The sequence below is a fragment of the Bubalus kerabau genome, chromosome 1 (genome assembly GCF_029407905.1).
Source record: "Bubalus kerabau isolate K-KA32 ecotype Philippines breed swamp buffalo chromosome 1, PCC_UOA_SB_1v2, whole genome shotgun sequence".
Taxonomy (NCBI): domain Eukaryota; kingdom Metazoa; phylum Chordata; class Mammalia; order Artiodactyla; family Bovidae; genus Bubalus; species Bubalus kerabau.
In genome coordinates, this window is record NC_073624.1 from 74,099,236 (window position 1) to 74,124,641 (window position 25,406).

At 35.9% G+C, this 25,406-nt stretch overlaps 1 protein-coding gene across 5 annotated transcripts in view; it reads left to right on the forward strand.

The window, feature by feature from the left end:
- The window catches only part of MSRB3 (methionine sulfoxide reductase B3), a 181,585-nt gene that overhangs the window by 44,488 nt on the left and 111,691 nt on the right, over window positions 1–25,406 (forward strand). For all 5 annotated transcript variants that reach the window (XM_055579747.1, XM_055579757.1, XM_055579751.1 and 2 more), the window contains 2 exons: window positions 16,413–16,521; window positions 18,135–18,212. In XM_055579747.1, the coding sequence (XP_055435722.1) occupies window positions 16,413–16,521; window positions 18,135–18,212 (187 nt within the window). The remainder of the gene's footprint in view (window positions 1–16,412; window positions 16,522–18,134; window positions 18,213–25,406) is intronic.

The window sequence follows — 25,406 nt, forward strand, 5'->3', positions numbered from 1 at the left end:
CGTGTCCGACTCCTAGCGACCCCATGGACTGCAGCCCACCAGGCTCCTCCGTGCATGGGATTTTCCAGGCAAGAGTAATGGAGTGTGGTGCCATCTAGTACTAAAGGATGCTCAGAGGGACTCAGTCTTTTTTTCTTAGGGCTTGTAAACCTATTTTACTTTGATAAATGATTTGGTAGAGTGGTATTCCATAATTGCTTAGCCATTCAAGGATCTTGTATTTTTAAAGTGTTATGAAATTTCCAGTGCGCACATATTTTATAACTTCAGTGTCAGCAAAATCTTTGTTACCGTCCATTTCTCTAACAGAATTTTACTCTTGTTGTTCAGTCTTGTCCTACTCTTTTCGACCCCATGGACGGCAGCATGCCAGCCTTCCCTGTCCTTCACTATCTCCCAGAGTCTGCTCAAATTCACAGAATTTTACTCTTAGAAAAGTAGATTTGTTGAATACACTGCTAAGTTCAACAATAATGTGAAACAATTTAAATTTTGAAAAAGGAAAATGAAATTGAAATGGGAATTCTAGCCTTTATTACTTTATTCAAGTAGAGAGGGAAGAGGCCAAATTTGGAGATATAGGAAATTAAGGTAAAAGTTTGACGTCTTGCTTTAATTTACTGTTCCCTGGTCAAAACCCATTACAACAAAAATCTCTGTAAATCAAAAAGACTTCTGCTCCCTAGCCAGTACCCTACTAATTTTAGGTATTATTCAATACGAAATAATTCCAGAACTGAAAAATAATTGGAGCAGGCTCTTAAAGTTGATTATAACTGGATTGACCTGTATGAAGGCCATATCCCAGAAGGCTGATCTATCATTTTTCAGCTTTGACTTCCTTTTCTTCTTATTTTTAAATAGGCATAATTTCAATTTAGAGCTTATTAAGTGCATCTGAGTTATGGTTTGCTCATGTTTGTAATTAAAGGTAATTTTTTTTTCTCTCAGAGCTCTTCTTAATTTCCTATAACAGTTTCTTTTATGTAGTGAAAAAGAGCACTGGAATAGGAGTCAGAGAACTAACCACAGCTCTATCATTAACTTGTGTGACCTTGAACATACCAGTAAACCTCTTCAGATCTTAGTCTTTATTTTTAAAATGAGAAATTTAAATTAGAAAATCTTTTCAGTTTTGAAATTCTATGATTTTATGAACTGTCATTGTTTTTACTTGGCTTTGGGTTAATCAGATCTTAAGAGTCGGTACTAATTAATGGCTGGGAATTTACAGAAAAATCTGCTTGGTTGTGGTGAGAAGACAGAAATATTTTCCATGTTTGAACATTAGAATTCCTTGCCTCTAAATCAGGACGGAAGGGGTTATCTTAGCAAGGGTTAGGAAGCACAATTTTACATATAGTTTCAGTGCTTGATAAAAATTAAGTCAAATTGTAACTTAGACTAGATATCATGGTAGTTTTCAGCCAAATGAGAGTATTTGTCTAAGTAGTACTAATTGCAGTGATAAATTATGCTTTTCTCCAATATCATACATGTAATATGTGGTTGTTACTCTTATAGATTTTACTGGCGTGTTTAACAGTCCATGAATTGAACAGCCACATGGCAGTTTGTAAAGGTGTTATGTCATAATATTCTAATGTAGAAATTAGAAGTCTTAAAGACAGATACTTTGCAAATGGTGTTTGTAAGTAGGACTATCATTTGGTTAAGTAAGGCTCTCCAAGAATCAGGGGCCTGTGGCTCCAGAGCTTAGCACAGTGCCTGGCACTTAATAAATATTTGTTAAATGAATGAATAAACATTTGGAAAGTTTACATGTAGGTGAAGTGATAGCTATAACAGAGAGGACAAATTTATCTGAGACTATTTCGGCCTCAAATAAATCTAATGGGAAGGTTAAATTAAAGTTCGTAGTTTGAGTGCCTTTTGAAAATATTGTAAAAAAACCAATTTCTCTTTTCTCACTGTATGCATTAATACAATATGGTAGATTTCTTAGCTATAAATCACATTGTAGCCAAACAAATAACAATAAAAAATGGTAACACAGATTCAAAGTATATTATCCAAAATTTCTTTTACTTTTTCTCTCCAGCAATTTGAGTTTTGGTGATAAACTGTTTGAGGAAGGGAATAAGTACATATGATAAGTACAAATTATACATATTATGAATAAGTACATATTATAACCTATAATATAATAAGTACATATTATAACCTACAGTCCATGGGGTTGCAAAAGTGTCGGACACGAGTTTGCAAATAAACAACAGCAAATACTTACCACAAGAAGTAAGAACTCTGGTTCTTTTGGTCCCTTTTTCTGGAACAAATTAATATTGTCTGTTGGGCTTTAAGTTCTGAATTTGTAAAGAAAAAGTACTACATATATGCACCAAAGCAATATCCATAAGTAAGAAGTACTGTTATTCAAGTCTGAGCTGGCAATATTTCATTAATAGCATCTGATGTTATCTTTGTATTTACTGTAAAGAAATAATTGAAGTCAGTGGTGTGCTACTCACCTACCGAATAGATTGGCTTTCTGTATTATTTTTATTTTTTAACCATTTTGGATCATGAAAACATGAACCATCTTTAATCTAAAAATTTTTTTTTTTAATTAAAGTTATGACTTTTCTTCTCCAGAAGAAAAGAAACATATGTTCACCTAGAAGAAACATATGTGCACCTATGCAAGTTTTCATATAGTTTCAAGATTTTTTTTTATTAGATACTCGGATACTTGTAATTGAGGGCTCTTTGACCACAGATTCAGAACCTGTCTTCTAAAAGATACACTTGAAACCAATACAAAAACTCTAATCAGAACACATTATTTCTAATTTCTGTATTGATGTCACCAATGAAATTTTCTCCCACGAGTTCAGTTTAATGCTGTCTATTCTCTGGCTTCACATTCTTACATGTTCATCTTACCTAATTTAATTCGATTAAATTGAAAGTGCCTTGTGGAGGGCTATTTTTTTTTTTTTAAAGAAACAAAGATTTCTTAAAAAAAAAAAAAGACATTCACATTTCAGCTCCCCTAATTCACAAAATTTGCAATTAATTGATTCAATGGTATCCACTTTTCCCAGTAGATGGCACTAGGTTTACATTCTTTCACAGCTTGAAAGGCTATTGATATCATTAGCACATAGGTGCATTGTGAAAACTTAAACAAAAGTATGTTAAAAATATTCAGTTAAGAACACATGGATTTACAAACCACAAATTTTTTCTGCTTATATTATGTTCAAACAATATTTGTAGAGTGCAAAACCTTTTTCCATTTTCAACAGGCTTCCAACTCCCTTGTGCTTGGACATCTCATCGAAATTGTCTTTCATGTGTAGACTTTCTATAAACTAAAACACGTTTTCATAAATTAACTTATCTTGTATCCAAATAGCTGATTTAACAGTAATTTATGGTTTTATATATAGCTAAATTTTCTTCAGCAGACCACCCAAGAATTAAAGAAAATTTCACATTTTGTTTTGCTATGTTTTGAATTTTTATAGAATCTTGAAAATGTTATTAATTTAACATGTTGACTGTTAAGCATGAGTCCTTTCTTGCATGAATGAAAATATTTTTGGAAGCTAAGAAAAATTATATTTAAAATGTTGATGAGTACTTGAATACAGCTATATTCTTTACTAAAACAAAGTGTTTTAATAACTCCGTGATATAATAAAGTATTAGTTAATGTTGAAAAATTGCTGTACAGCATCTAATTACTAGATGAGTTTTAAAAATCGTTTGTGCATGAGGCTAAATTGCTATAGAACAATAAATGCATATGTATGAATAAGGTGTTGGGCATATGGTTTGTTAAATGTGGAATTTGTTAATTTTTTTAAAATATAGAATAAATTCTTCACCTACATTAATAATTATAAAATACGTAACAAAATCCAGTATCAACAGAGATAAAATAGGCATGAACACAAAAGAGTTTTAATTTTGAGAAATTGTTTAACAATGACCACTGAATATGAAATATTTTAAGTTCTGAAAACAAATGATAATTTTACTAGTTTATTGAGACAACACAGACTTTTGGGAATCATATAGGTAGAATTATTAGATGTTTATCTAAACATGTTCACAAAAATTTGCCTAACAGGTCATAGAAGGATTTATTAAAACAAGCCATCTTTTGCTTTCAGCAAATACATGTTTAATGAAGAATGTGATGTGAATGACAGTTCACAAGGAGTTACTAATACATGGCTAGATACTTGAATTTTCATCGTCAGTCTTTTCTGGTTTATAGCTTCATCCTAAACATTTTATTTAGAGATTGAATCTCTCATGGCTGCTTCTGCTAGATATATTTTAATTTAAAATGCTTTGGATAGATTTTATTGAGATGCAGTGGCAAATTATCTAAATTTTTGTGCCTTTGCATTTGAAATCAACCCTTTGAAAATTTAAAATCCCCATTTATTTTAATTCTCTTGGTTTTTCTCTCTCTTTTTTACATTTAGTATATTTGCAATTGTATTAGTCACTTTAGAATGCATGTTATAAAAATTACCATGAAATGACAAAGATATCAGTTATTTAGGTGACTTTTAAGAGATATACATTTATAGAATTTAAATTTACTTGGTTACTACTATGGTAAGCATTTCCTTCAACAGTAGATATATTTATTGTAGTCAACCACATAATTGCAAATTAAGAATGTACTGCTAATCTAACTTGCTAGATTACTTAAATTTTAAGCAAGCAAATAAAACCCCAAATTTTATAGCTATAGTTTTTAAGATTTAGTTTTGTTACAGAAATGCATAGTGGCTCACAGAATGGTACAGCTGTTCATAGTATATTCCATTTTGATCAATATTTCTTATGCAAATTTTAGATAACATCACAGCAAGTTTCTGAGTTTGCTATCCTGTTTTTGATATTGATGAAGAATGAGTTTGGAGGCATAATCTGCATTTACTAGTTTGTTTTTACCACCAATTTGCCTTCTGGCCCCAGAATCTCTTTTGTACCTTTTATTCCTATTCCTCATCTGTAAACTTAGAACGAAATACAGTCTTGTCAAATTGTTCACAATTAGATATTACCTTCAAGTGTTAACATTACTTGACATTTCCCAGAAATTCATTCTGTGCAACTTTAATCCCTGGCCATAAGGGAGAAAAATATAAAAAGGCAGGGGTGGGACATCAAATAAGTCTGGGAAAGTTGATAGGTTTGATCATCAAAATCTATTTCTATTATAGGAAAACCCATAGTTCCTGCATAGTAAGCTCTGGCAAGGTAGAGATTTTTTTGTGTGTTAATTCACTATGCTGTCTTAGCAACTAGACTTCGGTCATCTGTCACTTATTGAATAGGTACTCAGTAAATATTTGTTGAATGAATGAATGGTGATGAATAAGTAGCATCATCTTATGTATCAAAATAATGCCATATAGTAAGTAATGTGAGCTCTGTTTTTAAGGAATATACATTCTTGGAAAGATGGCTACTTTGGGCCCAAATTTTGTTATCTATAGAATAAAGGGAGTTATATATTTCATGTTTTTATGATTCTATATAAACATTTCCTCCTTTGCTTTACTACTGAAGGAAGGAGTAGAAGAAATAAGAAAAGCATTGTGCATCTTTCTGCCCAGAATGGCTGACGAACTTCTTAGATTAGGATTTGAAGCAGTTACAGTTCTTTTGGGGGATATTGAAGGAATGCAGCAGATGGAGTTATAATTAGCAGGAGATTGTAGGAGGAGAGGGTGGCGGCATGGAGAGTGGGAACAGACTGTGGGCACGTCGGTTAGTGAGAGATGGGCATGTGTACAACAGAGCTCTGGTTCAAGAGAGGAATATAATGAATGAATAAATTAGAGGAGGAAAGCTGCAGACAGGAACTTGCTCTCATTAGCCAGGTGTGTGACCAGGTCATGCAACATCTTTGGGCCTTGGTTTTCTTCCTCATGAGGGCTTTGCACTAGAAGTTTATAAACTCCTGAATTATGAACACTTGTTCTACTAATAGCCTGTATAACTGATTCCATCATCATATGGAGAAACTGCATGCTGCCACATCTAAGATGACCTGTTTTCAAATTTCACCATCTTGGTAATGAGGATGCAGCATGCAGATCATTTCGATAAGGAAGTATTGCTCTGGTTTGATTGACAACTCTTTTCTACCTTTCTAGTAGAGCGTAAAATAGTGGTGTGTCAAAATACCACATATTCAATAATGGACGTTGGCATAAGAAAGTCTGGACGAACTCTTCTTTAAAGCCCATGTAACCTAGATTTTCCTAATCTGGTTTGACTGTGGAAACTTCTCTCACCCCACAACAGGAACTACCTGTAAGCATTTTTTTTTTTCCCAGAGCCAGTATTTCACATGATATGTTTTGTGGAATGCTGGATTAAGTAATCTCAGAGTCTTAAATCCAGAGAATTAATGGAATATTAGTCATAATAAAAGACTTGAGAGTGGAACTCTACAGCGGTAATAAGAGATTCAGAGTAGTAATTAAGAAAAAATTTAGTCCATTATTTATTTTTTAAAAAATTTCAGTGGTTTATTGAGCAAATATTATTTCAGATTTTAAACTAAGTTCCAAGAAACAGCCAGAGCTGTCATTTAGAAAACATCTTTAGGAGGGAAATTTAAATAGCAATAATTAAAATGGAAAGTTGAATAAATATTTAAATACAACATGTACTTATTTAGTACTTACTCTTCTCTGGGCACAGTGTAAGGTTCTGGGGATGCAAAGATTATTGAAATTATCCCCCATGTCCCTTAAGGAGATATTGAATAATTCAGAAGAAGTCTTATGCCTTTACTTTAGTTATCTGGCTGATAAAGAAAACTGTAAATTTTTTGACTTTTTTTTTCCCCAGAATCTCTTAGATTTTTCTGGACTGTATACATGTAGAGCTAGACTCAGATTTAGCTGTTCATCGAGTGACAATTGCAGACTTATCTGTCCATTGAGCTTAATTAATCTAGATTTTAAATTTGATTTGGGCGATAATGTAATTTAGACATTTACAAAGCTGAGCTCTTAGACAATGTAGATCTTAGTTTCTTTGTAAAAAAGTATACTTGATGTTACATGGAAATACAATTCTGCATGGTAGTCTAAGAGAGGACTCCCCTCCATCCTTTTTGTGGGTGATTACTCTCATCTTCCCCTCTCAGCCTGTGCTCCCAAGACGATGAGGGAGGATGGGAGAGAGAACTATTTTTTGCAAGTCTTTTTGATTGCATGTGAAATGTAGAATGGAAATGAGCCTGTCTGTTTTTAATTTTTTTTTTTTTCTATACTGGCTATGATGTTCTACTGAAGACCCATACTGGAAACAAATATTAAAACCAGGGAACGCTAACTTTGTCAGACGTTTCACTTGCAATCAGTTAGACTTGAAGTTAAGTAACTTTCTCTTCCACTATTGTCACTTGATGATGGCAGTGCCTTTCAAAATTCTCTTTTTACTCAGATGCTTTGCAAGTAAGAAAGTGCTTTCTGGATCAACACATGTTTGAAATATTTCCCTGAACTCTAGTCTTCACGGTCCACATTAATACAAAAGTCATTGCTCTTGGTATTGGCATTACATTTGGAAGAATTGATAAGTACTCTTTAGTTCGTTTTAATACACTTAGAGAACAGTGATAAAATGATTACTACACATGAATTCAACAATTAAAACTTTGTAACCTGCAAGTAAAGGATAGAAATGTAAAATGTGGTTTGTATTTTACAGAGTTCATTCAGGTTAATTTATCATCGGATAAATGTAGTGGTAAAGCTCTCCATTGTCTCCTCGCAGGAAAATCATGCAGTCTTACAGATTATTTACTATTAAAGGCTAGAATTTGAAATCATGTTAATAGACTTTAGATGTTGTGGGAGGTACATTTACTCCTATTGACTTGCAGTGAGAAAACATTGACGTATTTCCCTTTTAATTTTAAAACTGCCTTATTTCTCTACTGCCCAATTTTTCCTCTTCCAAATCAGAATATACATTTTATTCTGGCTATTTTACTTTGTTAAATTAGCTAATCCCACTGACATGAAAGACTCTGATTACCATCTTGACATTGTATGTATTTGATCACACTACATCTATCAGCTTGTTTACATAGAGTTCTCTTCCCTATTTGAATCTCCTTTGGTCCGCTGACCCTGTAGATGCTGTTTCTACAAATAATGTGAATTTTCTATATCCCAGTTATAATCGGACCTAGTCAATGTTGGTGGGCAAAGTTTAACAGTATTAATGTCTTCTTTGTTAACTCTCTTGACACAAAACTTTACATGTATTTTTCCTATAAGACTGCACATTGTATTGATTGTTTTTCTTATCTTTACTGCTACAATATGTGTTCCCCTAGGGGCAGTAACCTTGACTTACTCATTTTTAATTTTCCAGTGCTCATCACAGTTCTTACTTCACGGTAGATGTTTAATAAATAGTTTCAGAAAGTATGAATTAATATTAGGCTCAACAGTTTATGTGCTCAAAGAATTTATAATCTGGGAAAATAAAGCAGAAACAACTGAAGATATTTGAGAATAATTGCAAAATATTATATTAGCTCATGTAAATAGTACCCTGCAGAGTAAATACACTAGTACTGAGGATATTCAGATGAAAGATCAGAGTAGGGATGAATTTATAGGGATATGTAGACTTGGAAGGAAAACTTCCTTGAAAATATTTTCTTAGTTTATCTATTCAAACCTTCAGTATAGAAACCAGAAGACCAATTTTATCATTCAACTATGCACCACTAAAACATATGGTCTTGTTTAATTCAAGAAGTTTAAAATGCTGTGTTGCCTTGGCATGCTTATAATGTCCATTGATGTTAATTAGAACTCTGTGCATGCATCAGTAGAACAGAGCTGAAACTGATCTGTAGAACCGTCTTATGTGAAGTATAATAGAAAAACAGCAAGAAGGCATGAAATGCGATTATTACTATGAGAAATAAAGATATGCCTTTTCTCACATATAGAAAAGAAAAAGCTCTTTACCTTGTGATTCCTATGACCTAGAGGGTTTTTTGGTTTTCTTTGTGTTATATTTAAGATGTGGCAGACCGACAAAATTAAACTGAACCTGAGTGTAAAAATTAAGAATGTTTTAAAAAAATGAAAACTAAGTCAAGGTACTAATTTTATACTTTCTTTAGTTATGGATGTTTCCTGCTACCACCTATAAGATTACTTTGAAGGGGAGATTTATTGAAATGTTGCCTATGGGTAAATGTTTGGCCAAAGGATTTTGTTCTCTAGGCCTGTCAAAAATTCATCACCAAATAACATCTACTGAGTATCTTGCACATGACTCCAGGTTGGGAGTGATGATCGATAGTCTGAAAGGGATGACATTAAATACACAGAGCAAACTAGCAGAGGCTGCACTCTTGATTCTGTGTTCAGCGTTCAACCAAATACTCTCTGAGAGCTATTTTGAGTATAGCATTTGGCTAAAAGGATTTCACTTCGCTAAAAGGAAGAAAGAAAGGTCATGTCAGACAACATCTGTCCTAAAATATTGCAATTGTAAATTTCCAGATATAAAAGTATATTCTTTTTGTTGTTGTTGCTTATCTACATTTTGGCCACCTGATGTGAAGAAATGTCTCATTTGAAAAGACCCTGATGCTGGAAAAGATTGAAGGCGGGAGGAGAAGGGGATGACAGAGGGTGAGGTGGTTGGATGACATCACCGACTCAATGGACATGAGTTTGAGTAAACTCTGGGAGTTAGTGATAGACAGGGAAGCCTGGCATGCTGCAGTACATGGGGTCGCAAGGAGGTGGACACAACTGAGCGACTGAACTAACTATCTACACTATTCATATTCAAGTTTTAGTATTTGCGTTGTAGTTACTTGTCTCCATCTCTGCCACTGGACTAGGAACTTTTTAGTGTATTCATCTCTTACATATCTTACAGATAGTGAGGGACAGGGAGGCCTGGCATGCTCCAGTCCACAGAGTCGCAAAGAGTTAGACATGACTGAGTGAACAACAACAGTCTCTCACATTGGCTGTTTCCCCCGGGTGTTCAGGAAGCTCTTCCTTCAGATAGTAGCACAGCCAACTTCTCCTCCTTCACGGCTGGGCTCAAATGTCACCTCTGTGAGGCTTACCTGACCATTCTGTTTAAGGTTATAGCCCTTACTTCTAGCACTCCCAGTCTTCTTTGCTCTGCTCAGTTTTACCTTTTTCCCCCCATACTGTATACTTATCACCTTCTGAGAGGCTATATAATTTTCTTATTTATTTTCATTATGTTTTATCTGTTTTCTACCCCTGCTGGGATGGCAGCTCCATGAAAGGATCTTGATTTTGCTCACAGATATATCTTAAGTACCTAGAATAATGCCAGAATATAGTAGGTGCTCAGAGCTTCCCTGGAGAAGGAAATGGCAACCTACTCCAGTGTTCTTGCCTGGAGAATCCCAGGGATGGGGGAGCCTGGTGGGCTGCCGTCTATGGGGTCACACAGAGTCGGACACTACTGAAGCGACTTAGCAGCAGCAGCAGCAGCAGCAGCAGGGCTTCCCAGGTAGGGCAGTGGTAAAGAATCTACCTGCCAAGGCAGGAGACACAGTGTCGATCCCTAAGTCGGGAAGATCCCCTGGAGAAGGAAATGGCAACCCACTCCAATATTGTTGCCTAGAGAATCCCATGGACAGAGGTATCTGGCGAGCTACAGTCCATAGAGTGGCAATGAGTCAGATATGACTGAGTGCACATGAGTAGGTGCTCAGTAAGTAATTGTTGAATGAATATTTTACTTAGCCGAGTACTCTGTAAACACTCAACAATTTTGATAACTTAAAAAACCAGTAAGAAAAACGTCGTATCGGTGGTCCTCAAAGCAAGCCCTGCAGCCCTGGTTTCATGGAAACCCCAGATCTGAAGCCAGTGTCATGATGTCTTAGATGGTATGTTCATCTCAGGAATGTTTTTCCTTTATAGGTCCATGCTGAAAGAAAAAAAATCCAAAGAATTGAGCATTCTTTTACAAGCATGGAGCTTTTCTTTCTTGTGTTATGCATTTTTAAAAAAACCTTTATTAAATTACTAGAATGCAAAACAAAACACAAGGAAAAATGGTTCATGGTGTATAATTTTATATTCTATTGTAAAAATGGGCTAGACTTGGCTTTTATAAATGCACACTTATTTAGAAATTCCTAACACTACTACATCTGGGATAAAAGTTTCTTTAACTTTCCAAAATGACAGACTAATAACTGACTAAAAATTATAATTTATAGTGAAAATTGAAATATACCATTTTTAAATACAGTGGCAAGATATTTCAACATGAGCTTTTCTCAAAGAAAAATAAGATAGTCTTATCATCTCTAATTCACTTACTATATTGGGAAAATAATAGTTTTATTTTTTTCTGATCCTAGGACCAAAATTAAAATTATAGGATCTTTAGATTTTGTTTTGTTTTGATTTTTCACACTGAAATATAAGATTTATGTCTTAAAAGTGCCCTAAGATTTAGGTTACAGATTTGATTTACTTCTTAACAAGAATTTTAAAAGCCTTTCAACATTTTATAGACATTGTGAGAATCCCATTTGAACCTTGTCACTGACCCTCTGCTGAAGGAGTGAACCCAGGTAAAACAGACATTGGCTAATAGGTAAATGTTTTTACTTTCTGGATGTACTACAGTGATCATTACTTTCCTCTCTTGTTATTTTTAGTTGTTAGTGATAGTTTTCAAGTTGAAAGTTATCATATAATTTAGGAAGAAAGAAGAAATTTGTAGCTTAATTTTTCCATGGGTTTTGCACACTGACAGCCTGAGATTTGAGTCAGTATATCTTTTTGCTGTTTGTCTTTAGTAAGTTATGTTATAACCTCTCTGAGCCTCAGTTTCTGTATCTGTAAAATGGACATGACCTCTACCTCCTAGAATTATTGAGAGGATTAAATGTAGTTATGAGAAAGTGCCTAGAAATATGTCTGGCACAGAGTAGTTACTCAAAGTTTAATTTTCTTTTCTTCTTCCAATTCTTGTTCGAATCATTTTTAAAGAGAACTTGTGAGGAAAATACTATCCCAAGAGGATTATTTTAGAAAAATAATTATCAATAAAATATTTTAGCACACTGAAATGCCTAATCTGGTTATCTTCTAAAGTACAGTTTTAACTTCAGAATTCACTGTAATCAAAATGATAATTTAATACTGTATTTGTTTAGACAGTGTTTGTTAACTGCTAATTGTTGTGATTCTCATAGCAGACTTCTGAGGGTGGTAGTACGTAGAGAGAGACCCATTTGTCTAAGGTCCCATGAGGAGGAAGCAGACAGAGACAGAAAGTGAACTCTGATTCAAGTCAATACTGGATTCAAGGCAACCATATGGAACAAGCTTTGATATAAAAAGAGACTTTGGGCATATTTTAGCAAATAAATGCCCTTGGATTGGGTTCAAGGTGGATCTAATATATACCAAACTTCCTCCGTAAGGAATGATGTTTTGATTAGATACCAAGGTAGCAATATCGCCCTGGCAGGTATGCTTTGTGTTGCTTGTGTATAGATACACACACTCGTGGCTTCAAAGTACTCGATTAAGCATTTAAATAAAGAGAAAAATCTTTTCCTAACATACTTCTAAGTCAATTTAGGGGTCATTGAACAGATGTCATATAATACTAATGTTAAATGACCCTGTGTAATAAGAAAATTACAGTACCTAAGTGAAGATAGTAAAGGGAAACCATCCAATGAATTATTCTAGAATTTCAAAATGAAATGATTTCTTCGAAATTAACAGTGGCACCACATGACTTTAGAAAAGTGAGTCCGATAGGGAGAAGGAAAATTAGAGACAAAAGTGAAGCCTTTCTGTGTTTATATATGCCAGGTTTTGGTTATGATGCGAGGAGGGCTAATGTAAGAGTATAGCTTTCAACTGTCCAGGAAAGCATATTATTATTAAACTATGTGGCAAGAAATTTATTAAAATTTGACTAACTTCTCATTGTTTCGTATTAAATCACAATAGTTGTTTCTAGTCCACACACACTTCCTTTTGCTATTAGGCACACTTTAAAAGCCTAATTATTTTGAGAACATAGTATGACCAAAGAATAAAAATGTACAAAGTTTGACAACTTTAAATAAACACTAGCATTTCTTATAGAACAAACCTCACTTACAGTTAGGAAACAATATTTATATTTAAGGTTGAAAAGCCAGGATGTAGGAAAATTTTGTTAATTTGGAAGATGACCTTTAAGTGCACCAAAACCAAATAATTTGTAGGCTATGACATAGGGCACATTCCTACAAAATTTGTGTGAATACTGCTTTAGTGGTTCTTGAAAGACAAACAAAGAAAGCTGGAATGAAATCTTTACCCCCGCCCCCCGCCCCTCAAAATAAGACGGAGCCTAACAAAAGAGTACAGCAGCGCGCTTTCAAAGCTTGCCATTAAAATGAGGTCTCTGTAGCACGACTAATGAGATGGTTCATAGTGGAAAACAATCTGTTTTTAAGAATGTTTAGATCAAAAGTAATTTCTAATCTATGAAATAAAGTCTTTTCAATACCCTTCATTCACCAGCAAAGCTTTTATGTTTGTATTATTTACTTCAATCAGATGTTTTCAATTTTACCTTCTCTCCTTGTACAAATACTTGACATGGTTCGTCAATACTGACCAACAGTTTTATTCTTTTTCTTCAGAAAAGAGAGATTTTTGGAGAGAAGGAGAATGAAAAAGAGAGAAACATCTTTGCCTAAACGATTTGCAAGCATCTGTGCTTTAAGCTACTTTTTATGAACACTCCTTAGTAAATGACTCAAGGTAAAAAAGCAGAAAAGCATCCAATGTTAGGAAATTGCAATCCAATACCATGTAATTTAAACCTGCAGTTGCTTCTCTTGTACTAAATGACATACAGATGGGTAGCTTAGTTCTCTCAACTTTGGGAACACAATTGGTCTTTTTGTATGAATGAACATACATTAACAAAAATATTTTGGACAGAATTGTTTCAGAATTGTTTAACTGTACAGAGTTTAATTATCTGTGCCACTGGAAAGAATAATTTTAACCAAGATATTTTTGTCATATTAGGTTTGCAATTAATGAATTTTTCTGGACAAAATCAACAAAGATACAACCCTTCCAACATATAAAGAAACAGAAACAAAAAACACCTTTTAAGATGTCTGTAGCGAATTGAGTGGAGACTCACCTCTCACAGCCAGTTCTGCTTTCAAGCTGTGGAGAAGCTTGTTCTGATCGGACAGACATTTCTCAGGAAACATTTCTGTCTGTCTCTTAGAAGATATAAAAAGTGTAAGTAGTAGGTATTTGGATAAAGCCTGGTGTAATAGGGGGTCCAGTGAGGTGAGTGACATGGCGGCTATTCATTCCTATGGCTCTTTTCAGGCCAGAGCAGCACCAGCCATGCTCTGTGGAAGGTCGGAAGAGGTGCTGTTTGACAACCCACAGGCCTGCTCCGAGGTGTGCTTTTCCGTTTGCCTCTGGTTTGCTCTTTTCCTGCCTCCATATTTTCTCATAGAGAATCAGTCACTCTGTCCTGGTGGCCCTGATTCTGGAAGCTGATATCCTTCTTCAACCCCAGAGTCAGGGTCAGTGGTTAGTTAAGTGTCTCTTGTTTTAATTCCAGTGATCTCATATACTATGACACTAGGTGCCTTAAAGTAAAAGGAGTAGGAAGCATTTTTACTCCTCAATCATATTTTTTTTTTAGGTTTCCAAAGAAGTTTTTACTATTCTGGAAACTTAAGCAAGCTTTCTCTTAGTAACTTCAAAACATGGTAAGAAATTTTTGCACGTAGGGCCATCTGCATCCCTCTTTCACCCTGTGATGCAAAAGCAAAGAAAAGCAACTTTACTGCGTTGAGTAAGGGTTGCCATGTCTGTAGTTAAAGGTATCCCTCAGTATTCATGGGGGATTGCAGTTACCAAAATCTGAGGATTCTCAGGTTCCTTATATAAATTGGCATAGTATTTACATATAACCTATGCACATCTTCCTTTATACTTTAAATCATCTTTAGATTGCTTGTAATAATACCTAATACAATGTAAATGCTGTATAAATAGTTGCTTTAGCATGGCAAACTCAAGGTTTGCATTTTGGAACTTTCTGGAATTTTAGGGGCTGGTGAATATTTTCCATCGTGTTTGGTTGAGTTTGTAGTTGTGAAACCCGCGGATACAGAGGACTGACTGTATTTCTCTTCAGTCATTTGTTCAGGTAAGACAGAATAACACATATAAGCAGGTGTTGTCTGGACATTTTACTGCAGACTATATAAGTTGAAATAAAAGCTAACATTGTTATTAGAATCACATTAAAATTATTTTACCATTGAAATGCATTTAATCAGTGAAGTCTTCCTAGGTATACTTTACAAAAGGAAAATATAGGTCCGTAAATAAAATCCCATTTTCTTTTCTTTGTCTTTCCCACCTTCCTTATTTTTCTCACTCTTTTTTTGGAACTTCTTGAAACTATATTAGTATACATGCCTTCTTCTGGAGTCTGTTACAAGTTTCTTGCCCATTTAAACATGGTAAGATACAGTCTTGCAAGAGATATTTATTTTAAAGCACTCTTCAGAACCCTGTGAGGCCTCTGACAGAATGACTGTGCTGTGCTCATTTGCTTCAGTTTTTCCGACTTTTTGCAACCCTAGGGACTGTAGCCCTCCAGGCTTCTCTGTTCATGGAATTTTTCAGGAAGAATACTGGAGTGGGTAGCCCTTCCCTTCTCCAGGGGATATTCCCAACTCAGGGATCGAACTCCCGTCTCCTCTGTCTCCTGCATTCCAGCAGATTCTTTACCAGCTGAGCCACTGGGGAAGCCCCAACAGAATCACAAAGAATAGCAATTCCTAGTTGTGGAAAAATGCATCTCTCAGGTTCAGTAAATAACTAGGATAGTATTTAAATCACCCAGGATGGAAATTGAAGGAGGACGGTTTCAAGCTCTTCTACTAATTGAATGGAGAGTTACTGTTTAACACAATATGCCCATCATCTTATACATACAGCAGAAATGCTTATAAATAGTTATGCTTTTTGAATTTGTTTGTAAAAAAATTCAAGGTATTGGAAGACATAAAGGGTGTATTCCCATTTTGTGAATGTTCAGTGGTTTTTACTGCCTCGTGCTAGCATCTTTGGCTGTATCACATCAGTAGTGCACCAGTGGAATCTCTTGAATCTTGAGTACCTTTCTTTTTAAGTTGAGAGAAGTAACTGCAGTTCAGGTAAGTTTGTCGAGTGTGTTAGGGACTGCTCTGGTCATTGACAAGTGACAGCAGAAGCTGTGCTGTGGCGGTCAGCCAAAGCAATTATTTAGGATTGAAGCTAAAAGTCCTCCTTCTCCCATATGCTCTCTTTTTCCAGGGTCATGTAGGGATAAAAAGAACTGTAAGGTGGTCTTTTCCCAGCAGGAACTGAGGAAGCGGCTAACACCCCTGCAATACCATGTCACTCAGGAGAAAGGGACCGAAAGGTAAGGCAAGCTTACGAGCATGTTATTAGGCAAGAGCTAGTTTTCTTCATCCTCTGTACCCCTGCTCCAACCTTTGAATCCTCTCCCTTGCCATTTAATTCAAAGGATTCTGCGCTTATTTGCTAAAGTCTACAAATTAGTATCCTTGAAAAGGTTGAAAATGGTATTGTTTAGATTAAGACTAAGTTTTATTTATTCTTTCCCCCATTTAATGAACACTCTATCTTTTGTAAAGTCACAAGGCTTTTGTTAAGGGCCTGTTTTTAGTTTACTACAAAATGTGTGGAAGTAATAGCGATTTAGGTACATTTTTTGGGAAGACATCACAGTAAGCAAAACCATGAGGGAATGGCACTTTGCCAGGATGCTGAAAATTTGAAGGTGGCCATTGTAAGTATAGATGTTTTGGCTGCAAAAAGAAGGTAGCATAATTTAGTTCCTTTCTACCCCACTCCAATTTCTTTTTGAAGCACATGTGGAGAAAGTATTTATTGGCTCATTTGTGGTTGGAATGTCAAAAATTTTCAATAACTGCCCTCACATGGCTTTGGTCCTTGGAAGTTCGCCCTAAGTCCTGAAAAAAGAGTTTGTTCACTTCCAAGACTGTTTTTGGTGAATAAAGTCTCTCTCAGCTGATTCCAGCTCAAAGGTAACTTGCCAGAGTCTGACCATTTTGTTATCTAATTTATACCATGGAGCTTGGCATAAGGCCGTAACTTACCTCTGATCCAAATTTATTAATGATGTAACTTCTTGTTTTCATTCATGAACTGAAAGAGCTCTTTACCACACATGGGGTCTTTGTTAATAGGCAACACTCTCTTCCTGTCACAGTATATAGTGTTTACTGACTTGACCAAATGTTGAATCTCTGACAAAGTCCACCCTCACCCCACAAGGAGCTAGAGATGGACTTGGGTCTTGGCCCGAGACGTCTACTCGTCCTGTTGTGTACATGACTAGCAAAATGATTTAATGCACACAAACAACTAGAGATTAGGTCATTCTTAAAAATTCTGTTTATAAAAAATTGGACCTCATAAAGAGGGTGAAAGGATAATAAAAACAAGCTGCAGAGCACATAGACTTTTTGTTGGGCTAGCACAGCTGATTTGTATTAGCTGAATGACCTCCTAGCCTTTAAGATTGTTAACTTAGAAAAATATTCCCTTAAAGCTGCAATATTCCTTTTCAAACCAGAAAATAAGACTCCTTCCACTTGAAGTGTTGGACCCTTCTGTATTTTCTGGTATACATTCCTGGACACTGTAGAGGAGCAGAAATCTCATGTAATTATGTTTTTCTCTGTGAATCTGAACTACAAGCTTTTTTTTTAATAGGAAAAAAAGTTTCTAAGCATTACATAACTAGACGGCTTGATTTTTTAAAAAATTTAACCTGCATTAGTTTGCAGTAGTTATATGCACATTTTATTATACAGATTTGAAATATATTAGTAATGTTCAGATTTCCATATGTTTGGTCTGTTCTCATTTTAAAACAAAAAGCCCTTGAAAGATTTATTAGAGAAATATATTTTAAGCAAATACGTTCTATAAGAAATAATGCTAACTTTGTTTAATTTTTTTTATTCTCTGTTTATTGTGTATCAGTGCCTTCGAAGGAGAATATACACATCACAAAGATCCTGGAATATACAAATGTGTTGTTTGTGGAACTCCGTTGTTTAAGTAAGTATATTAAAAACCTAAGGATGTGAGCAAATCACAGATGGTAACAAGCTTGATTTTGCCTGTTCACATTCGATCTTCCCATTCCTAAATTTTCTTATTTCTAATTTTTATACTCCCTGCCCCCCCACCACAAAACAAAAGTAATTATTGACTTTCATAATAAATTACCAGTTTGGTAGAAATCAGTTTGGCTGATTTCTTGTTACTCGAATCTTTTAAAATACCTAGCATTAACTTGTTCACCTCAGTAACCAAGGTACTTAGCAGAGCTATGAAAGAGATTTTGGTGGACATAAAAATGTCTATATTTATTTTTCTATCAACAAGTGATGGCCCTAAATTTATTTATTGGACCATATTGGAAGTTCTTTACATACATCCTTCAGATTGAATATTATCCACCAACTGGATTATTCACACTTCTGCAGTGAAGGGCAATACCTTTATTGACAGTCAAGTGGGAATTATAACAAATATTTATACATATGTAAGTAAATTACATACTCTGAGTTTAAAGTTTTGCATTGATCAAAAATCTTTTATTTTAAAGATCCCAATAGATTACTATAAAACAGGCAGTACATAGAATTTTTTTTTTAATGGAATAGTTAAGTCAGACATTGTATTCTAGAGATTATGGATGTTATCCAAGAAAGAAAACTCTTTATTAAAAATGTATTTATTTAGGACGAAAAAAATCCTAGGAGCCCCATACTCCCCATGGAGATGCTGATTTAGGGGAATAAAAAGAAACTTTAATTGAGAGTAAGTGTCATTTATTTAAAACAGAATTACAAATTTCTTAGGGGAAATGCACAAACAAGAATCTGATATGTGTAGCTTGTAAAACATACTTAATATCTCCTCGCAAATGTTTCCTTTTGAAAACACTAGCATTTACAGATTTTCCAGAAATAACAGGAAACAGTAGTTTCCTTAAAAAAATTTTTTTTAAGTTTAAAATCTTTCTTAACTTGCATAAACCTTATTGCACATTAGTGTTGGTTGAGAATCTGTTCTGAATTCTTATGTATTTATTCATTCTGTTAAAAAAACCAGCCCTTCAAATTGTCACCCATTTCCTCTCAGAAAACACATGTCTTTATATTTCAACACCTTTAGTTTGTGTCATAATAGTTGATATAACACTTAAGATAGTTGCCGAGCCATGTTAAACTTGTTAATATCCCAAATGGTAAAAATTGGCCACATCTCCTTTGCTTTTAAGATTCTTCATTTCTTTCCCTATTATATGATTCAGTGAAGTAGTGGATCTAAGGAAAACTCACTGTTTTAAATAAGAAACAGAGCCACTGTAAATGAAGGATTTAAGCCATGTGACATCTTGAGTCACAAATAGTAAAAGCAAGACCTTTATTCAACCATAGGTACTGGTGGGGTTCAGGAGTTTCATATTTGATGTGATATTGACTCTAAAGGAAACTTTAAAAAAAAAAATAAAGGAAACTTTAGCATTCTTGTAAGGAAAGCTTTTAGTTTCTAAATTTTTATGGAATATAATTTCATATTTTTAGTCTACATTACATGAAAAAAAAAATGCTGAACTTGTCCCACTTGGTTTCTTGTCAGCTTTAGGGGGAACAGTATCTCTCTTTGGCCTTCAGTATAGAATGCAGTAGTTCTTTGGTCTGGCGCTGGTTTCTTCATACTGGAAAACTTGTACCCTGGGTGTCCACAGGGCATGAACAGTTTTGAGGGAAGCAATTTTCTAATCCTCAGCCCTATGCAAGCATTTTCTTGAAACTGCTGTCTGTTACCGAGGAAGTCTGTAGTCTGCCACCTCATCCTTCCATTCTCCTCTGTCATGGTTCCCCTTCTCCCACTTCACAAAGTATGGCATAGCTTCCACCCATCCCAATGCTTACTATGATTTATCATCACAGGGTAAAAATCTCTAAGGCATTAAGCAAAACGACAGTTCAGGAATGCATTACTTCTGGAGAGACCCTTGAAAGCAAGGCCAAAAAAACAAAAACAAAACAAAACAAAAACCCCCAAAATAAAACATTGAGAAGTATTGAACTGGTTAAAAAAAAAAAAAAGTATTGAAACAGTATTTCATCTTGGAGATACTCCATCTGCCTGCCGGCTGTCTGCTTATCTATCGCTCCATCTATCTATCTGTCTATCCATGTTCTACCAGTCATAAGTGAGATGTGTGTCATGAAAACATGTACGGACATATTTGTTCAAAATTTTTAGATGAAAGTCTTTGTGTATATATGTGTGTACAGGAAATAAATCCAATTTACTTGAGACAGTTTGCAATCAGGTTATACAGTAGTCTTCTCCATTCATTAACTGATCTAGATACATCACTCTACAGTTTTGACAGAAATATATTTTAAGAATATCTATATTCAGAACACCAGATAATTTATCTTTTTTCAATTATTTAACTTCTTGGTAAGAAATTTTAGCTATCACATTAAAATGTATGAGGAAGTGTGTATCAGTCAGCACCCAATCTGGATACAGAAGCCACACAATAATTTGAACAGGAAAGTCTAATACAGAGAATGACTACATGTGACAGAGAGTGGTGGTGATGAGGGATTGGTAGGTAAGAAGCAAATAGAAATTCTGAAAAATACAGAGACAGCAAATACAGGAAGTGACCATGACCCCTAGGGCTGAGATAGACTTCAAGGGAAAGCTTCCCCTGCAAACTGCCTCTGTTTCCAGGGGCTGATGGCCCAGGAGTCACTGTGGGGCTACAGGGGTGCAACTTTATGGGAATCTGCACCCTGGAGTTTACTGGATACCTCCCTTCTGGGGTGCTGGGGAAAGCTCTTTGCAGGAAAGTGTCTCACTGGGGGCCCTCCACTCCAAAACTACCTGAGGGAGGTGCCAGGGGAGGCTGCTGGTCACCAGGTGCTGCTCATCCTGTGCCCTTAAACCAGCACCTTGCTGCAGAGGAGATACTGGAGTCACAGGAGCCATCGCCAGAGAAACAGCATGGCTCAAAGTGTCGGGAACCAGAGAGGCTGTGCACACTAGGGAGTTGGGTGCTGGGGAAGCTGTCCCCATTGCTAGGGCCTGCAATTACGAGACGCTCCATGCACCGCGTGAGCCACATGCCAGGGAGGCAGCGGGCTCTGCAGGAGCCTGTTTGGAAAGCATACTGAAACCAAGAAGGAAAAACCTCCTTCTCCTGTAATCCTTCTCCTGTGTCCTCTACTGACAAAGTTTAATACCATGTTGGCTGACCAAAAAAAAAAAAAAAATTTAAAGGTCCCAGCTCCATTTAGCAAAGCAGGTAAGGAAGATACATTTAGAGGTGAGAGGAAATGTATTGATAACTGACACAGAGTCTCTGTTTTATTCAAAATTCTTTTAGGGATTCATGAGCAAAAGTTTGAAAGCCACTCAGTAGTCTACTGAATTAATGGCTTCACTGTCAGACCCCCTCTTGATATAGCTGGTATCATACTTTGAACACAAAGTGTGGGAACAATTAACTTGGGTTAGTATGAGTGTGAATGAGAAAGTGTGTGGAGGTTTTGTTTGTTAGGAGGGAGTGAGGAGAGAAAATTCGGCAGAAAAGACTAAATAGAGGAACAATAGGAGAAATAACAGTGGGCGGAAAACAGATAAATAAAAAGTAATAAGAAGAAAGTGCTGAGTTTAAAATCATTAGCAGTATGAAAAGGTTGTTTTGCCAACTGCCATTTCTGTTACCTTACTCACACTCATTCTGTGTGTGTATGTGCACACATTCACATATATGTATAATTCTCTTCATTTACTTGGCTGATATATATATGTATATATAAAATACTTCCTTACATAAAAGGCCATTCAAACTTGTACTCTCCCCTAAGTACATTCCCTCTCAACAATATACTGCTTTTTTACTGCTTACCAAGTACAAGAACGTTATTCACAGGCTGCTTTATAAACCAACTGCGTAATTTATTCCATGGTTCACGTTTTCTTCACGTTCACAAATTCTACCAAGCTAAGTTTATTTCTCATATAGTACTGCTGACTTTCAGTTAGTAAATTAACTGACAGAAGTAAGAATGTTCTCTCCTCTGGCTATTTGAACTTCTAAACTTTCATAAAATGAATTTATTGCACATCAGATAAACCATAAAAGGCATTGGTGAAATAAGTTAATTCAGAAAGTATTTTTGACATCTTGGATTTTGCTCACACTTTGCCAGTTATTGTGAAACAAAATAAATTTGTGAACCCTTTTTTTCCTTAATGTATTTATAGTTTTGTTGGTGTGATATGATAAACAATAAACAATGACAAACTGTGGAGAAACAACATTAATCTCACATACCTGTTTGAAGTGCTTTCGTGAGTAATAGGAGAGTATAAGACTGTATTCCAGTAGGGCCTGTTTTCATGGAGGAGATGAGAACACACTACCAGGCAGAGAATATCTAATAGAGAATGCCATACGAGGTAAGGAATTAGAGATAGGATCAAAACTGAGTTTTTCAAGGAAACAGTTCTGAGACTGGTGCAATGGGAGTTGGGAGGTGAGTTATGTTGGGAGTAATGGTGAAATATCTAGAGGGTTAAAAGGAGCAAATAAGGAAGCCTTGGGATCCCAGCGAAGCCTTTTAAGTTTCTGCTTGAAATTCTTTAAGCCTTGGCATCCTTTCCTCCAGAAGCCAAATCTGAGCCTTCCAGGGTGAATTCTGGTGTTCTTCATCTCTGCTCCCATAGCACCTTGTATGCATGCATTTCCTTCATTGCAGTTTCTGCTCTGTTCTGTACGTGAGTGCATGCTAAGTTGTTTGGTCGTGTCCGACTCTTTGCAACCCCGTGGACTAAAGTCCTCCAGGCTCCACTGTCCGTGGGATTCTCCAAGGCAAGAATACTGGAGTGGGTTGCCATGCCCTTCTCCAGGGGATCTTCCTGACCCAGGGATTGAATGTGTCTCAGGTCTCTTGCATTGGCAGGCGGGTTCTCTACCACTAGCGCCACCTGGGAAGTCCCACTTTGTTTTGTAATTATCTGTTTATGTGCCTGTCTGCTCACTAGTAAGTAAACTCCACAGTTGCAAGGCCATGCCTTAGTCGTATTTATATCTCTGGTGGTTTAGTCGCTAAGTTGTGTCTGACTCTTGCGACCCTGTGGACTGTAGCCCGCCAGGCTCCTCTGTCCATGGGATTCTCCAGGCAAGAATACTGGAGTAGTTGCCATTTCCTTTTCCAGAGGATCTTCCCAACCCAGGGATTAAACCTGGGTCTCCTGCGTTGCAGACAGATCTTTACCAACTGAACTACAAGGGAAACGCTATTTATATCTATTTATATCTCTAGCCTCTGGCATAAAATAGCCACCAAATATTTGTTTGTTGATCAGAGGCATGTCTGAAGTTTGTGAGATAGACTGTGGAAAGACTTTGAATAAGACAAATGCATGATGAAAATGGGAATTAAGCCAGAACAGTTCACAAGATAGATTTCTGGAGCTGAAAATAAAATAAAATAGGGGTTTAATAGCTTCAGTGGAAACGTTTTTCCTTGTCAGCTGATAAACCTCAATGTTAACCATATTAATCAGCTCCTAATAATTTTAAGGTTTTCAGGGGCCACATAAGACAGTTTTTATTTTCTACATGTTTACTAATAAGGCCTTGCAGTGAATTAATAGCTCATTTTACACAGGTTCACTAATGATGAGGATAATAATAATAGTAAACAATAATCAAGAGTACATAGCACTTACTTCTTGCTTATTATGGTTCTAAGTGCTTTGTATTTAACTCAGTCTTCACAGCAAAACATTTTATAGATGAAGAAACTGAGAGGATAAGTATCTTGTGAAGAACATACAGATGGTGTACATGGATTCAAAACAGTAATACTCAAACTTTTAGGAAAGAACAAAGTTAATTATAGGAAAATAAATTTTTAAATTTTATTTTGATCACTCATATCTGATTAGTTTACTCGGCATACTTGGAACAAATGCAACACGCATACATACACACACACCTCAATTCCTTGAAAAGTCTGCCTTTGTCATAGTGTTTAAGTTGAAAATTGAAGACTCTTCCAATCTGGGGAGGGATGTTGTCTTGTTCAGTCGCTCAGTCGTGTCCAACTCTTTGCTGCTACATGGACTGTTGCACGCCAGGCTTTCCTGGCCTTCACCATCTCCTGGAGTTTGCCCAAACTCACATCCATTCAATCTATGATGCCAACTCATCCTCTGTCATCCTGTTCTCCTCCTGCCTTCAATCTTTCCCAGCATCAGGGAGGGCTGAATCAAAATAAGTAGATCCATCATGGCAGGTCATTAAGAAGAATTCAGCTTCAGGCTGGCGGTTATCCTCAGGGAAGTCCCTTGGAATCTGAGCAGAAAGATGTAGCCAGTGTTTAGAAAGCCATCAGGCCATTTACCATCTGAGAAGTAGGGTAGCAGCTGGATTTCTGGGCTGGATTCTAGTTATTAAAACTGGAAAGTCATTTTATTTTCACTACTAACCCCCCATTACAGTTTCTCAAGGAACTGTGTTCCAAATTTTTTATCACTTTTCTGTTTTAAATTCTGTCCCTATATTTCTGAGAAAATTGAGGCCACCTGACATGAGCTCTTTTAAATGTCTTTCCTTCTATCTTGAAATTTCTTTATATCTTCATTTTTATCAGACAATCAGAACAAGCACGGGCTAAAAGCAATTGATGGGTTGAATTGAATACCAGGCCAGATGTGTGACCTCAAATTCATCACCTATAAAGTGGGGAAAATAAAACCAAACAGGTGTAAGAAGAGTGCCAAGTATATGGCAAGTATTCAACAATGTTAAATTCAAGTGGCCTGACCAAGTTTGAGGAACATATCATACCATCACAACAGTCTAAGAAACTCCTTCTAACATGAGAAAGTGCAGGCTTTACTAGAGAGCGTCTGTCTGTTAACAGTAGATGTTAGTGTGGTGAGTCACTGCTCCAGCTATGTTGCTGTTTCAGATGGGACTCTGCGGCAAAACTGTTCATACTTGCTGCGTTTCACACGCGCCTCCTGTGCAATCTTATTCCAGGCTACTAGAAAATTTAAGCCTTTTTTCAGCTCTCTAAGAACATAAGCCATTTCACTGAAGAAATTCCAGTTCAGTGCCACACACAATTTATTCAACTATTCTATTCCATTTATTATTACTAAAGGAGACTTTCAACATAAGCTTTCCCTCTTCTGATA